The 14,964-nt window shown below is 40.7% G+C and overlaps 5 protein-coding genes across 9 annotated transcripts; 2 read left to right on the top strand and 3 right to left on the bottom strand.

The window, feature by feature from the left end:
• Positions 1-46: 46 nt before the first annotated feature.
• Positions 47-3,349, top strand: Snm1. The gene is made up of 3 exons (XM_064693388.1): positions 47-1,079; positions 1,144-1,597; positions 1,657-3,349. The coding sequence occupies exons 1-3, from the start codon at positions 97-99 to the stop codon at positions 2,182-2,184; spliced, it is 1,965 nt and encodes a 654-aa protein (XP_064549458.1). The 5' UTR covers positions 47-96; the 3' UTR covers positions 2,185-3,349.
• Pi4KIIalpha (phosphatidylinositol 4-kinase II alpha) lies at positions 2,548-9,379 on the bottom strand. Of its 4 annotated transcripts, none has more exons than XM_064693385.1 (8): positions 9,107-9,379; positions 8,313-9,036; positions 5,601-5,719; positions 4,697-4,827; positions 4,441-4,636; positions 3,544-4,373; positions 3,409-3,477; positions 2,548-3,348 (listed from the first exon to the last, which is right to left on the bottom strand). In XM_064693385.1, the coding sequence occupies exons 1-8, from the start codon at positions 9,299-9,301 to the stop codon at positions 3,345-3,347; spliced, it is 2,268 nt and encodes a 755-aa protein (XP_064549455.1). In that variant the 5' UTR covers positions 9,302-9,379; the 3' UTR covers positions 2,548-3,344. The 4 variants fall into 4 exon arrangements, with proteins under 4 accessions (XP_064549455.1, XP_064549454.1, XP_064549457.1 ...); XM_064693384.1 differs by having other exon boundaries at positions 4,697-4,830; positions 9,107-9,376; XM_064693387.1 differs by lacking the exons at positions 8,313-9,036; positions 9,107-9,379 and adding an exon at positions 6,461-6,991.
• A 442-nt stretch (positions 9,380-9,821) lies between these two features.
• LOC135436301 (uncharacterized) lies at positions 9,822-10,458 on the bottom strand. Its single transcript, XM_064693874.1, has one exon. The coding sequence runs from the start codon at positions 10,390-10,392 to the stop codon at positions 9,907-9,909; it is 486 nt and encodes a 161-aa protein (XP_064549944.1). The 5' UTR covers positions 10,393-10,458; the 3' UTR covers positions 9,822-9,906.
• Positions 10,459-11,102: 644 nt separating this feature from the next.
• LOC135436161 (phospholipid phosphatase 5) lies at positions 11,103-13,506 on the top strand. Of its 2 annotated transcripts, none has more exons than XM_064693655.1 (4): positions 11,103-11,461; positions 11,766-12,073; positions 12,147-12,565; positions 12,635-13,506. In XM_064693655.1, exons 1-4 carry the CDS (start codon positions 11,345-11,347, stop codon positions 13,006-13,008), a joined length of 1,218 nt encoding a protein of 405 aa, XP_064549725.1. In that variant the 5' UTR covers positions 11,103-11,344; the 3' UTR covers positions 13,009-13,506. The 2 variants fall into 2 exon arrangements, with proteins under 2 accessions (XP_064549725.1, XP_064549726.1); XM_064693656.1 differs by having other exon boundaries at positions 11,108-11,461; positions 11,784-12,073.
• Positions 13,483-14,656, bottom strand: LOC135436162 (RNA-binding protein 42). The gene has a single exon (XM_064693657.1). The coding sequence runs from the start codon at positions 14,550-14,552 to the stop codon at positions 13,644-13,646; it is 909 nt and encodes a 302-aa protein (XP_064549727.1). The 5' UTR covers positions 14,553-14,656; the 3' UTR covers positions 13,483-13,643.
• Between the last annotated feature and the right edge of the window lie 308 nt (positions 14,657-14,964).

Here is a 14,964-nt window from a genome sequence, read left to right as displayed (position 1 = left end):
GTTATACGACCTCCGATGATTTTCTCTAATGTATTTATCAGTAAATCATCGGGGTTTCACAAGAAGAGCAGCCCCAACAGGTTATAGGACATAAGCATGTCTACAAATGTTGGTACGATCCGCCTTAGAAACTTGGCTGAGTTACAGACTTCAAATTTCGATGAGGTAGCAGCAACTACAAAATCCATTTCGGAGGAAACCAATACGCCAGAAAAACATAAAAAGGCGCGAAAAGTACGCGCAGCAACAACAACAAAGAAGAAGACAAAAGATGAAATTACAAACGCTCAGGCTATTGTTAGCAGCACTGCGGTTAAGCGAAATGGAAAAAAGGAGCCGCTACCGGGCCAGCTGCGCATTGATGCGTTTTTCAAGAGTAGCACAAAAAGCTATAAAGTTGAGCCTTTCCCAACAATCTCCCCTGGAAAAGCAAAACTTCGCCGTTCTCCACGTAAAGGATGCAAGCGATTGTTCGATGAGAAGTCGACAACGACGGAAAGTATGTCCAAAATGTCAGATATTTCATCGGAAATCCAGCTTAGCCGGAAACCCACACGAAAGCGAACACAGCCGCAGCGCAATGCCAAGGCGAAATGCACGACATCCCCGGGTGACGTCATTGATCTCTGTTCCGACGATGAACCAGAATCTGATAACAAACCTGCGGTGCTTAGTGTGTTGGCGGCTGTTCAGCCGGAAGCACCAGCTATGGTGAATATACCTTGTTTAAATATACAGAGGAATTTAGAGACTGAGGCTTCTTCGAAAGAAAATATGCCCAAAACACGACAGCGCAAGCGTTGCCCGCCTTATAAGATTGTAGAGGATACAACATTCGTCGTCGATGGCTTCCAGTTTGGCGATATTCCGAACGCGACACATTACTTTCTCAGTCACTACCATGCCGATCACTATATAGGCCTAACCCGAAAGTTTGCCCATCCACTATACATGAGCCCTATCACAGCCAGCCTCGTGCGTACGTTCATTCCAATTGACAGTCAGTACCTCCACGAAATCGCTGTCGATCAATCCATTACGCTCAATGACATTGAAGTCACAGCTATAGATGCCAATCAGTAAGTAATGTTTATCAATGAAGCTAATCTAATCGATTAACCGTTCACTCCAATTATGATATAGCTGTCCGGGTGCTATAATGCTGATCTTCAAATTTAACACTGGCAAGTGTATCCTGCATACTGGCGACTTTCGTGCCAGCTTTGAAATGGAGTCTTTGCCAATTTTCTGGAACCTGCCAAATATTGATGTACTCTACCTGGACACCACATATCTCTCGCAGAATTATGACTTTTGTCATCAGTCCGACAGTATTTATAGAGTTTGTTCCTTGGTGCGCCAATTCCATGAGAAGAACGCCAGCAAGCGTATATTGCACGTTTGTGGCTCCTATTTGATTGGCAAGGAGAAGGTGTGGTCGGCATTGGTCGAGGAGTTTAGGCTAAGGGTCTGGACGGAACCTAATCGACGCAAAGCAATCGAATGTCTCGATTGGCCAGAGTTAAAGCTTAGCCTGTGTGATGATCCCTTTGAGGCTAATCTGCATGTAATCAACTTGGGAAAGATTAGCTATCCGGTACGAAATTTGTTTACTTTACGATAATGAATCTTATCTAATGTGCATTCTGCTCACAGCAACTTGATCAGTACTTTAAGCAATTTGAGGGACACTATGATATGCTGCTTGGCATACGACCCAGCGGTTGGGAGAAGAACTCAAAGCCATCGTATGGCAAGCGAATCAGTGTAATTGGAGTGGAATATTCAGAACATTCAAGCTACAAAGAACTGGAGCGTTTCGTACGTTTTCTGAAGCCAAAAAATGTCATAAGCACAGTTCCTTTAGGAAGAGATCTCTGCGTTACCCCCACTGTGCCGACCAACTGGTTTAGATATAAAGGATATGGCGGTATGCTCAGCAAGAGCTACCAGCCCTCCATTTCAACGTTTTTGGAGACGCCCCAGCGTAAGCCGCCGACAATGGCAAACAGAAGCACAAATATGATATTAAGCCCAATTGAAAACTGTGGCATCACGAACTCGGAGAGCTTAGACGCTCTTGTTAGAGAAGAGTCTGCCAAAGATGATTCCACTGACGCTGCGCATCAGTCGGTTGACAGATTCATGTCTGATGCTTCCAATGATTTGCTCTCAATTATTTAGATTTTTGTAGTAGTGATATTTTTAGTCGTTTTGTTTTTGTTTATGTTTGAATTTAAAGTTCAGTTAAATTATTTTTCTTATTGCTAAAAAAAAGACAATTTTTTAAATTTATATATTTGGGTTTGAATTGGCAGAATAATTTAAAATAAAATACTTCTGAATCAGGATTAACAATCAGACAAGTCGTACTTTTTTTTATATGTTTACCCATATATTTTATTTGTCAAATAATTAATAGTTAAATATGATATTTTCTACCAGCAAATCCGCTGAACCCAATTAATCTATACTTTCGAACCAAATAAAAAAAGTATGTATGTCACAGAAATGTATATGTTAAGTCAAATGCATTTCCGGGCTTAATATATTCTGATAGCAACAATTATATTTGCAAATTTATTAACGATATCAATTGTTCCCATCCGAGGCAACGCAATTCATATTTAAACAAGGCGTCGCCCACATTCATTTTGTATACAATACAAGGCATTATATTTGATTACATTTTTTATATGTGCATATTTAATTTTATATGTATATATAAATTATTTGTATTTCAATTCTATTTTTTATATAGATTTTCCACTAGTTGACATAGTAACACTTGTTTATAAAGATTATGCTTAACGTAAATACATCATGGATAAATAAACTTTAGGATATTGATATTGTGGTTTTTGATGATATTCACAATGCAAGGGGCTGAAATAAATAATTTCAATGCGTCCTTGTTCTAAGCAGTACGAATGACAACATGATTTGAAGCTGTTTGTAAACAATTCACACTGATATGTTTAGGTATAAATAAGTAATTAACGTATAAATATATTGAAAGCGCTGGAGTAACGAATTTTGGAATGGACACTGTTTTGACTTCTGCTCATTCAATTTTTATCAATTTAAACAATTGACTATACAAACGGTTGCTTAATTATAAACATGTACAATATGTAAATATATGTAATGTAAATAAATAGAAATTGATTTTAACGAGTTTTCCAAAACTAACAAATTTAACAAAATCCAAATTGAAGGAGATTACAACTAAAAACGTTTGGCTATATAGCACATAACAAGAAATCGCATGAGCAGAAAATGACTTCGGAACCAGTCCAAAAGATTTGGTGGGTAACACAGGAATTCAGAATGTTGTCGGCCAATTAACTGAAACAGAGTAGTTTTATTTTTAAATTTGAAAATTGTATTAGTTAGTCAAAAACCTACCACCAAGAAAAGAAAGGACTCTTGTTTTGGAAGCGCTGCGTGAAAGAAGAAAACCGACTGCTACTAGACCTTTGTAAAGATGGAGAGACACATCAATTAATATCTGATAGTTTTTATAACAGAACTTTTACTTACCGCTCAACAACAACAGCTGGCATTTGGACTAATTGCACGGGCGATTTTCCATCCCTCAGTGCTTGCGTGAGGTTTAGAATCTGTCCCCGCATAACAGACATTTGCCGCTCAAAGAGTCGCTTGTCAAATCCACGATCTTGCTGGAATAAATACAGCAGATCTGTGCAGATTTCTTCCACAAAGTTCATGTCGGACAGCTGCGGCAGCACCTGATCTTTGATGTCATCGCTAAAAGGCACTTTGGCCTGTGGTAGCCAAGCCCAGTGATACGGGTACGCGCGCCAGGAGTCCGGATGCTTAAAGGGAAACGCCAAACCATTATCAATGGCGGCAATTCTAATTTGTGGTGCCTCCACTAGATTCCAGGTAGGCTCCGTTGGAGTATTTGTGTTCTTCCTGGTACTCGTGCTAGGTCCTTCATCATCACTACTAAAATAGCTGCTAGCCCCACCAATCGCAGGCTCACCAACGCCCATGGAAGTAGGCGCTGGTTGTCCACCAGCAGCCACGCGCTGTGGATCATTGGCTAGCGGCATTGGTGGTTCGTTAAGGTCTATTATTGTCTTGCCAGGCACCAGTTTATTGGCTCGTGCCATGCTCTTGCCACCAGTACCACCTACCTCGCCCACTAGTTTAGGCGCCACATATTTAATTAGCCAGTTGTCATTGCCCCGATCCGTGTTCCGTATGATGTAGTCGAGCACAACCAAACGCTCAAATTGTAGCTGAAAGGATTTGGTCAGTGCCGGTGACAGCTGCTCGTGTTCAAATCGACGCAGCCAAAAGTCGGCATCCTTATAGCCCTCTACAAAAAGCTGAAACGAGCCAGTCTGCGGAATGGAAGGCATCGCATTAGCCGTGATTTTCCAAAGCGTATCAACTAGGTTTACTACTCACCTTTAGCGGCAGGCTCATGCGGTTGAAGTGTGCCGACGGATAATGCTCCTTGATACGTTTCTTTAGCTTGGCCTTCTGCCGATCTATGCGCGCATAGTTGAAACTCTCGGCCACCAGTCGAACTACACGCGTCTTTGGCACCACGTTTAGATTCAGCTTGCGATCAACCAAACTGGCGCCAGCCTCGGACAAATAGCTGTGGATTCGAACATCATTAATAAATTTATACAATATATTGCTGCGCCTTTTTTCTTACCCTTGATTTGGTATTAAACAGGCACGACCGAAACAACAGGGACAACAAAGCTTGTGCATCCACTTTGTCCATTTGGGATTTAGTCTGCCATATGGCTCCTCATCTTTAGGCTTAAAGACGGCCAGACATCTCTGCTATTATTTGACAAATTAAATTGAACATTTTATTTACACGTATAATCCCAATAATGAGTGCTATTATCAAAAGCTTCAAATTTTTTATGGAATGATTTCTCAACTCATTTTTAGTTCTATAGAGTTCTACAGAGGATCGGCAAAGGGCAAACATTTTGCTCTCTTTTTTATTGCTCTCATTGAAACAATTTTAGTTAAATTGTAAGTGGGACGTACATAAAGAGAAAATGGTTTGATAGATTTAGAAAATTTACAAGAGTTAAATAATAATTTGACTAAACAAAAAGCAAAATAAAAATAGTTAGGAATTAATGCGAATTAAAAGGTTAATATAAAAATTAAACAATTTAAAATGTATGAAATAGGTTTGTATCAAGGCCAAACCAAAAGTCATGTAAAAATAACTCAATTACAAGACTTCCCCGTTTGTTAGAATCTTTGCTCTATGCACTGTCTAATGATATAATCTCAAGGCTAAGACTTAACACCTTGGACTATGCGAAGCGCATGATATTTGATACCCTTGCAGATGTGGATGAGTTACGTATTAAATAATATTCAATTAATTATAACTATAACTTGCAATAAATAATAGGATTTCTCACCGCTATGTTTACACAAAATATATAAATAAATAGCAAAAAGTTTTTATACTAAGACAGAATTATTTTAGATCTATTGCTACTAACATTTGAGCAACTTTTCGTCTGCAAGGGTATTTATTGTTCGGCGTTCCTTGTGTTTTTGTTATTAAATCAAACTCGACTTACATTTGAGGCATCTTTGACAAAATAGGAGCCACTGCTGCCCTGATAGATGCGCTCGGGTAGAATACCCTGCTCGATTGCATATTCAGCCTGTGCCACGATCTCCGAGAAGAGCGGATCGTCTGAAATTAAAATGTAAAAAACAAATTAAAAAATAGTTATTAAAGCAATAAAATATTCTGTATTATTAACTGATGAAATTTGTGCGTAATACAAAAATGCGCATGCCCCTAGCAACACCTTAAAGCAGACTGCAATAAGAGGAGCTTTACTTAAAAACAAAACACATGGTAAACAAATAATAAACTGCTGTCCAAGTTGGCTTCTTAAATGAGGCTCCGGCTTGGCGTGACAGCTGCATGTAGAAGTATGTATATATGTGAATATGAAACGTGGAGGGGTGGAGAGCATATTGATTACCACAAGGCCACCGCAGCTTGAACATATTGTAAACTATTTATTACTTGCCACAGAAGGGACACGAGTCTGGCATGGCAAAGGCAAATTAAAGTAATAGCCCGTTCACTTAGGAAGCCTTAGGAACACGAGAAGTGCGAGTAGCCGCTAGGACCAAGCACTAGCTATATTTTCTCTCTGTTTATTTCTCACCACTACCTATAAAGTCGAAATTATCATTGAAGTCGCAGTGGTCCTGGAAAATGGTGAACACGTGCTGTATAAAATGCTCGCGACTATGGCTGAACGAACGCGACATTGTCATTAAATGTGTGTCGCTGGCCAAGCAAACTTACTTCAAGTTGGCGTCGAATTAAATAATGGGAGCATAAAAAGTATATCTAGAAATTTGCATATCTAAAGCATTTCGATAGGGTCTGTCCCACTTCGGTGGTGCCGGCACTTACACATGTTCTTCAGCGGGCAATTGGCACATTGACATTTTGGCTGTGCTATTTTAAAGGTGTCCGAGTCTTCGGAGTCCCGCATCCCGGAGGGAGCAATGTACAGAATGGGCGGTTCATCCCCTTCATCTGACAGGTAGTCCTTTTCTACAGCGTCACATTTATTTTTACAGCAATGACACACGTATTGCTCATATATCGATTCCTCCGACTCTTGCCTGCTAACTGAAGCGTTCCCTTTGGCCGGTGCTGGACCGGCATGTGCAGACCGATCGTCGGCGGCCTCTGGATGAACTGCCTCTGAATGAACTGCCACAATTCCGTGTGCCGCCATTGCTGATCATTTTTTGTGGTACGCTTTTGATATTGACTATGTCCATTGGTCGACGAGCGTTTTTATGACAACGTCCATTTTTACATGCACTAAATTTGCAATACTTTGAATTTGGCACGAATCGCGTATTGTAACAAAGAAATAACGTTATGTTATTCACGACATACAACAACAAACAATTTACTTTGTAAACGAAAGGAATTTAGTTTAAATTATGAAAGGAAACCCAATGGCTTTCAAAAACAGTTGTTTGCATTGTCGGGCGACCACTTAACTTTTGCCCCCAACAAGCTACTTGTATGGACCCGTAGGGAGTTGAGTGTCTCGCATGGATAAAGACATTTTCCTACCCAACTAAGTAAATCCGTACATGCTTATTCTCTTGATCAGTTCGACGAACTAAGGCGTCAAGGGTGCTAATGAAATGTTTAAAAATCGGTCGCCTATATAATATAGCTGGCATAACAACAATAACAGCTGCAATGATTCTTAAATTACCTCGCTCTTTTGTTGACAACGTTTTGGTTAAGATCCGTTTACTGAATCTCCTAGCTGCCATAAATATTGTATTAATTCCTAAGCACCCGAAAGACCACAGCTGTTCCTTTAGGCCTTTATATACATATACATCGATATATAATATAACAATTTATAGTTGCATTGTCAATGTAATGTTTCTTACACATCTGATGCAATACTCGCACATAATATGCGCAATACTGATGTGTACCCTATTTTTTTAATTGCTTGCTTTAATTTTTTTTATTAAATAATGGTATCGAGAAGTTACTCAAACTTTGCCCATAGCAGGGTTTTTACAAAGGCATATAATTATAAACAATTTATGACTCACATCAACTGATGAGTCGAACTAGCCAAGTCCAATAATGCACACAAATTTAGTATTAAACCTGCATGCTATATTTTTTAACGATTGGATACTAAGGGGGAAGTGAAGAGGGTTGGGAAGCAACACGTGTCTTTTAAGTGTTCAGGCGAGTACAAATGTGTAAACAAACAAAATAATATGTATTTTTAAACTAAATGGAATTCAAGTGTTCTATTTATACTGCATTGAAATGCCTGGTAATGTTCTGTACTTTTGGATAGTGAACAGGGTATCTCCAAGTTAATCATAGTATAGGTATATTTGTTTAGCTTTGCAATTCAATGTCGAGTCAACATTAAAAGTCTTGAATGTTTTATCTCTGAATACAGCTTTGACTCAACCTATTGTTATAGTATAAATATTGCTGTACGACATTTGCATATGCGCGCCTGCATTTTCGGATTATGATAAGGTTTGCAGGCAGTTGGCTCTAGAATGTGTGATAAGCAGCACAATAGAATGTCTTTAGAAGTAGAATAACAGAATTAAAGTACACGACAGCCATGCATTGTAATCGCACACACACAAACAGACAGAGAGAACGAGAGCAAGAGATACACGCAGACTAGGTAAGAAGCCCCACAAAAGCTTGTAAGACTTCGTTTGCAGTTTGCACAGCACAGAGCACTCACCGCCAAATGTGTTTGACACGAGGTCAACGTGATCATGTCCGCGTCCCAGAGCGCCAAGTAGATCGCTAATGCGACTGGCATGGCTGCCGCCGCCGCCGCCGCCGCCACCACCAAGCAGCGGCTGTGATTCGCGATTATCGCTGCCTGCGTCCGTGGACATGCCCTCGAAGTCGATTTCTGGCACCAGGCAAATATCGTCGGCCTCCTCGTGTGGCAGGCGTGTCGTTGATTTCAGCGGGGATGTTGCTAACGATGACGTTGTAGTTGGTGCGCGTCGCGCTGGTGTTGCAATGTGACTAATCACAAGCTGCGGGGCTAGCTGCGGTGTCGTTGCGCTTGATCTGCCACTAACGCTCTCGCTGCTCTCCTCGGAGTGTTTGCATTTGCCATTGCCATTGCGGAGGGCGGGTAGATTATTGTGCAGCAAAACTTCTTCTTCGTCGTCGCCATCGGCATCGGCGTCGTCGCCGATGTCGTGCAGCATTAGCAGTTGGTTTTTTTGCGGTTGCTTCTTGCCAACAGCAAATACATCAACGTTTTCACCATCGTCGCCGCCAGCACCATCAATGGGCGCCACATCATCAGTACCATAAGCGACGGAATCATCACTATCAGCATCAGCATCTTCTACTGATAATAGAACTTGATCGCGATCTCTTTTTGGCTTTCGTTTTTGCCTTCGCTTGCCGCTCGTAGTCTTGCTCTGCACGCCGATTGTATTTATCTGTGCACAGAGAAGAAAAATTTTATTTTTTTGTTTTTCACTCGATTTGGGACGCTTCGGGGGAACTTACCTCGACTTGGGTAATCAACTGACTGACCCCATCTGTATCGCAGCCGTTTAGGAGAGGTGCCAGCTGATTACTGCTCGCTGTTGTTGGTGCTTGCTGCTTGACAAAGTCACCAATGAGATCCATCTCATCCTCTAACTGTAGCAAGGGCGCTTCTGCAGCTTTCGTTGCCCCTTTCGGCTGAGCGTTGTTGTTCATGGCTGCACTTAAGCGGCAGTAGGACGTGTGTGCGTGCCTGTGTGTGTAGCTTTGGGTGGGGTAGCCACGCGCGACAAATCTCAAAACGGGAATCTCAAAAACGCCCGAAGCTACCAATCGCGGACAGAGCAACAAAGGCGCGCGTCTGTGGCTTTTCGGGCGAACGTGAACACTGTTATCTGCTGGGCGGTACGCCTCTTTTATGCATATTTTGCATGTTCTATAATTTAATCTGTAATTGGTTCAATTTATTTTTTGTTGCACATTTGCTTTTTAGCAATTATTGATTGCTTTCTGTAAACTTTATATCTATATATATATCGATTCATTAACAAGATACGAAAATGATGAGCAACGAGACTGTCCACTTACTGAGAATACAAAGTGTGAAATAAAGTTGCAAACAGCTGACGAGACTATCCACTTGCGCATTATTGCAATCGTTCTAAATTAATTATGTTATCGATTGTTAAAGATTCATATCGATTTATTCGCTCTCCGAAAAAAACAACAACCACACTATATAGCAAATCATTTATTTTGTCTTAACAATTTCCAACTTTATTCTTATTCATACATTTGTAATATATACGATGAATTCACTTCTAATATAGTGCAACAGTTTGCCGCAGCCTGTTAATACCATTTAATACGGTGCTAAGTTGCCGTTGCAGATTTGTACTCTCCGCTACCAATTCAATAGTTTTCTTGAACCTTTCCACCGCGTTTCGTAAACTCATTGGGGGCAATACGCTAAACCAATGCAAAGGCTCCACATAGCCGTCTTCCTTGTCCACTGCACTGCGCTGAATAGTAATGTCGGCGACTCTGTCTTCTTCTGGCGCATTTATCACCCTGCATAAGGCTTTAAACTCTGCACTATTTTCGGTTGGTATCTGAGCGGTGGATATTGATTGGCCTCCCTGTTGGAATTTCGTTCGTGCTAGGAGAATGACGCCACTGGAGTACGTGCGTTCGATGTCTGTGCGGCATTGGGTGTGAGCTTCGATTAGATGAAACATATCCAGATAGAGGGTGTCAAGCAATTGTCCAGCAGCAATCCTATCATTTTCACAGTTTTTGGCAGACATTTTCAAGTTAAAGTATCTATAATTGCACCAATTTTAATACTTTTGTTATGAAAAATAAAAACGGTATCAGTCGCAATCATATGATCGGAAACAGACCTGTTCTTGTACACCTTTTACATGGTTGGCAACGCGGCTTTTCATTTATGTTACTTGACAGTGATATGTTAAGAAGAAGTAAACATTTTTTATATTAGGGATGTGCAGTTCAAAAGTGAACAATATTAAAACATTATTTCTTCGGGTTTTAGTACGTAAATTGTATAATTGAAAATTACGCCACTGTTTTTAAATTGGCTCAGTACATTTGTATAATTGATCTATTCATTAATAAAACATTATAAATTTTAGCTACAATTACTGTACGTCAAAAATAACGTTATTTTTTATATGAAATTCATTAACTTAGCTTCAAAAATACTCATGACACCATAGAAAGTGAACCACTAAGCTGGTGCAACAGATGGAACTAAAGGAACTTGAAGCTGAACTGTAATGCCCAACACTACTGTTAGCCCATCTTTATATCTACAGATGCTAATTTACTCTACAGAGAGGGTGTTTGCATTTTCTATAACTATCGTCATTTTCACAAAGAAAATTAAATTACAAATTAACATATGATTTATTTTAATTAATTATATAATTTCGATATTGAAAAACGAAGCCATATAAAAATTCTTTTATTGTTTGGAGAGAGTATAGAAATGTCGGTGCGCGATGTTAGGATTTCTGGTATATATCTGTCACAAATGCGGATTAGAGAAAGTTTATAAAAGCCCGGTGCAATTAGCGACTGGCAGTTAGTTTAAATAATAATACTTCTTGTACCAGTTGACTTCCCCGAAAATCAACACATTCGCAATACTAAAACTCGAGCGCAAATTAAAATTACTAAGCTGTTAACGTTGTAAACAGTTCCAAAGTTGAAGTTATATTTGAGGAGCGTTTGATAATGCTTCAAAGCCATAGTGAAGACTTGGAATTACGTAGTCGAAAATGCGGAAAGCAACTAAGCAACAACAAACAAGACGACGTTGACGACACTTCGTCTTGGTCGGATGAAGCACAGGTCTCACAAATTTATTGATATTTAGCCTAGGTTTGCTTGTGTTTACCTATAAATACGAATGACATAGTTAACACTATGAATAAATATTATTGCAAATATGCATGTACTTGTATTTATATAACGTACACATTCCGCAAATCATCAGAATCATGTAACGAGTTGTGATGAACCCATACATGAACATACATACATTCATATTTGTTTGCATCGTACATGTGCCTATTTATCTTATCGCAGCAATAGTTATATATGTATTTACCCAATATGCTCCGTCTAATAGTCTAATGACTTTGCTAATTGTTAGCCCTTATCAATTATTCAGAAAACAAGGAAACCAAACACAGAACACACTCGGGCAACGGACTATACCCAAGTGGCCGAAATGTCAACGACTAGCAAAACAATGCCGCATCGCAGTAGTCTTGGCAAAAGTTCCATTGAAGATTTGGACGTCGTTGACGAGACCGAAATGTGGCGGAATGAGCTGAAAACAAACGACGAGCTCCTGCCAGAAGAGGAACCGGATCAGGATCCCTTAGTGCCCGCCAGAAGAAAGAAATATAGCGACGTGGTTGACATTGTCATACGCATTGTGATTACGCTGATTTTTTTGTAAGAAATGCTGCTTATCTCATTGCCATACAGAATGAGTCATGATTAAGTATCAATAAATCTTACCTTTTAGTAAACTGGAAACAATGTCCGCATTTAAGCGACAAATCCACTCCGAGGAGCTGTGGCTGTACAAAAATCCACCCAAACCAGATATCGTTAAGGGCGGCGATCTGTTATTTTCGGTACTAGCCGTGCCCCTGGTACTTACATTAATATTCTACGCATTCACCAAGGATCGCAGAGATTTTCAGGCAGCCAGCTGGGCGTGGACATTGGCGGTGTGCTCGAATGCCGTACCCACGAGTCTGTTAAAGATTAGCGTGGGACGACCACGTCCTGACTTCTTTTATCGTTGCTTTCCTGATGGTGTCATGGTGCTAAACGAAACCGCCAACGCAATTGGCAGCTCATTACTCGATTTTAATTGCACGGGCATCCCTAGTGTGATAAACGAGGGCCGCAAAAGCTTTCCTAGTGGCCATTCGTCCTGTAAGTAGACCAAATTCAATCTAGAAGCTTACAGATCTCTGACAAGCATTTCCGCTGCATATTTTTCAGTTGCCTTTGCCAGCTTTGGATTTGTTACCTATTATGTGGGTGCCAAGCTGCATGCTTTCGATGCACGAGGTCGGGGCCACACTTGGCGTCTATTTATTGCCATTATGCCTCTTATTGTGGCCACCTTGGTAGCCGTCAGTCGCACCTGTGACTATCATCATCATTGGCAAGATGTGGTAGTTGGCGCATTAATCGGTCTGGCCACCGGATACATTAGCTATCGACAATATTATCCCTCAATATTCTCGACCGACGCGGGCAGACCATTTGCTCGCTGGCCCAGACACAAGCGCTTGGAGAAAGGTTCAATGGAAAATGCTGGTGATGAAATGTGTAGGCCATTGCTTGGTAAGCAGACAAGCAAATGGTGCTGAAGAAGACCCTAAGAAGCCAACATCAAACAAGTATTGCTAAGGTCAACAACAGTGCATGCGGTTTCCAATTAGTTACTTAATGACTTACGAAGTCGAAGCTGTATTCCTAAAGGTAAACCATACCAATTAATGTCGGCTTTAATGCACAGCTGTGCCGTATTTTTGTTCAGGTTAGATGTAGTACCTAGTACTCGTATCATAGTGTAGTCGGTACACTAAAGCAACAATTGCTAGAATAAGTATCAGGAGTGAAGCAGTCAATAATTAAATGTCAAATTTTGTGGGAGCAAACAATGAAGCTAAGTTAACACATACGTACATGCTTGAGTATGTGTATCTATAAGTATAAAATATTCATCATTAATAGATTTCTAACAATTATGTCCAATTATTTAAGTTATGTACATTGCTTACAGTTAATAGCGCACGTCTAGTTCAATATTGTTATAAGTCGCCGATAAATAATTACATTAGTTTTTGCTTTTGCTAAAAAATGTATTTTAACATTTGTTTTAATTTACGCTTATTCTGCAGCAGCCACATCCAGACATTCGAAATACAAATTTGTTACATCAAAATGCGACCAAAACTAGCCTAAAATTGTTTGTTGTGTCGACTTAGTGCGGGCAGTGTTTTTAACTCATGGAGTTAAAAGCCTGAAGGAGCACTTGCTTCTCGCGTTCCTTTTTCTTGACTACATCCAGACTGCGCTGTCGCCAGGTGCTCTTGCGCAGCTTAATTGGCCGACTGCCCACGTAGCGTCCGTCCATTTCCTTCATGGCACGTATGAAGTCAGCCGGTTCGCGGAAGCTGACAAAGCCGAATCCTTTGCTTTTGCCGGTTCGTTTGTCGCGAATAACGCGTGCCCTCTGGAATGATGGGAACTTGTTGAAGGTGCGCGTCAGCACTTCGTCGTTGACATCATTTCCGAGATCGCCACAAAAGATACGAAAATCATCATCCGGCCAATCCGCCAATGAGGCATCTTCCCACACAGTGCCACCGGCAATACGCACAGTCTTCCGATCCTTCTTCTTGCGCTCTGTGGTCTGAAATGATTGCAGCGCCGATGAAGCGCGCGCTGCTTTGATAGCTTCTTCTGCAATCGGATTGGGTCCCGATTTTTCAGCCTTAAGCTTTTTGAGTTTCTGCGTAACATCAAACTGTATGGTATTGATGTTAATGTCAATTGCTGGAGCCGTGGCCACCGTCGGCACATGCACCGACTGACGACACTGATAGAGCTTCGGCGCACTGCTTAGCACAACCGGGGTGGCGGACATAGGTTTGGATGGCGAAGTAGATGAGCCGTTGCCGGTCGGTACGAATGTAGACATAAATGTTGGCGGTGGTGGTATTGGAGGTGGTGGCACCGCCATGCGAGGCTGATGCTGCTGCAATTTCTGCTGCACGTTGTTATACGTATTCGCCGCGATGATCGGGCGTACTTGATTTGGTACAAAAAGGTTTCGCGCTGGCGGCTTAGAGATCTCCGCTTCGAAGCGTGAGAGCTCATCTTCGATATTGCGACGTTTTGTGCCCATTTCAAAGGCGTACGCTATTGTTGAGAGGTCAACAATAAAAATTCAAAACTAAATAAAAAATGTTCAATCAGTAATGCTTCAGAAAACAGATGTTTTTGGCGACCATTAGAGATGTGAGTTCGGCAAATTTCGATTACAAAGATGAACAAGGATTTTTAGTACTTTTTAAAATGTACCAATCCATGTTTATTAAATATTGATATTTCGAGGGTCTTATACAAAGACTGGTTCGTTTCATACTCAACAAATTACGTTACGAAGTCAACATATTTTACACATTACTCAGAATATATCTCACCCAGCTAAGCCCTTAATTAATAGACTTGTAAACGGGAAAATTGAAAATTACAGTTTTTTTTTAGGAACGAATGGTACGCGCTGTTAATAACAGTGCAGCAAATGTTACAGTTTT

The sequence above is a fragment of the Drosophila montana genome, unplaced genomic scaffold (assembly GCF_035044405.1).
Source record: "Drosophila montana isolate Dmon_TW-CO22-7 unplaced genomic scaffold, ASM3504440v1 contig_3733_1, whole genome shotgun sequence".
Taxonomy (NCBI): Eukaryota; Metazoa; Arthropoda; class Insecta; order Diptera; family Drosophilidae; genus Drosophila; species Drosophila montana.
Note: the sequence above shows the minus strand (reverse complement) of the source record. Positions and strands in the feature narration are given on the sequence as shown.

Coding starts and splice junctions, on each gene's coding strand:
- Snm1 (XM_064693388.1), top strand. CDS start 97: ATGTCTACAAATGTTGGTACGATCCGCCTTAGAAACTTGGCTGAGTTA. Junction 1,080..1,143: donor ACAGCTATAGATGCCAATCA/GTAAGTAATGTT, acceptor ATTATGATATAG/CTGTCCGGGTGCTATAATGC. Junction 1,598..1,656: donor TGGGAAAGATTAGCTATCCG/GTACGAAATTTG, acceptor TTCTGCTCACAG/CAACTTGATCAGTACTTTAA.
- Pi4KIIalpha (XM_064693384.1), bottom strand. CDS start 9,301: ATGAACAACAACGCTCAGCCGAAAGGGGCAACGAAAGCTGCAGAAGCG. Junction 4,374..4,440: donor GCATGAGCCTGCCGCTAAAG/GTGAGTAGTAAA, acceptor TCCATTCCGCAG/ACTGGCTCGTTTCAGCTTTT. Junction 3,478..3,543: donor CCAGCTGTTGTTGTTGAGCG/GTAAGTAAAAGT, acceptor ATCTTTACAAAG/GTCTAGTAGCAGTCGGTTTT.
- LOC135436301 (XM_064693874.1), bottom strand. CDS start 10,392: ATGTCTGCCAAAAACTGTGAAAATGATAGGATTGCTGCTGGACAATTG.
- LOC135436161 (XM_064693655.1), top strand. CDS start 11,345: ATGCTTCAAAGCCATAGTGAAGACTTGGAATTACGTAGTCGAAAATGC. Junction 11,462..11,765: donor CTTGGTCGGATGAAGCACAG/GTCTCACAAATT, acceptor GCTAATTGTTAG/CCCTTATCAATTATTCAGAA. Junction 12,074..12,146: donor GTGATTACGCTGATTTTTTT/GTAAGAAATGCT, acceptor CTTACCTTTTAG/TAAACTGGAAACAATGTCCG.
- LOC135436162 (XM_064693657.1), bottom strand. CDS start 14,552: ATGGGCACAAAACGTCGCAATATCGAAGATGAGCTCTCACGCTTCGAA.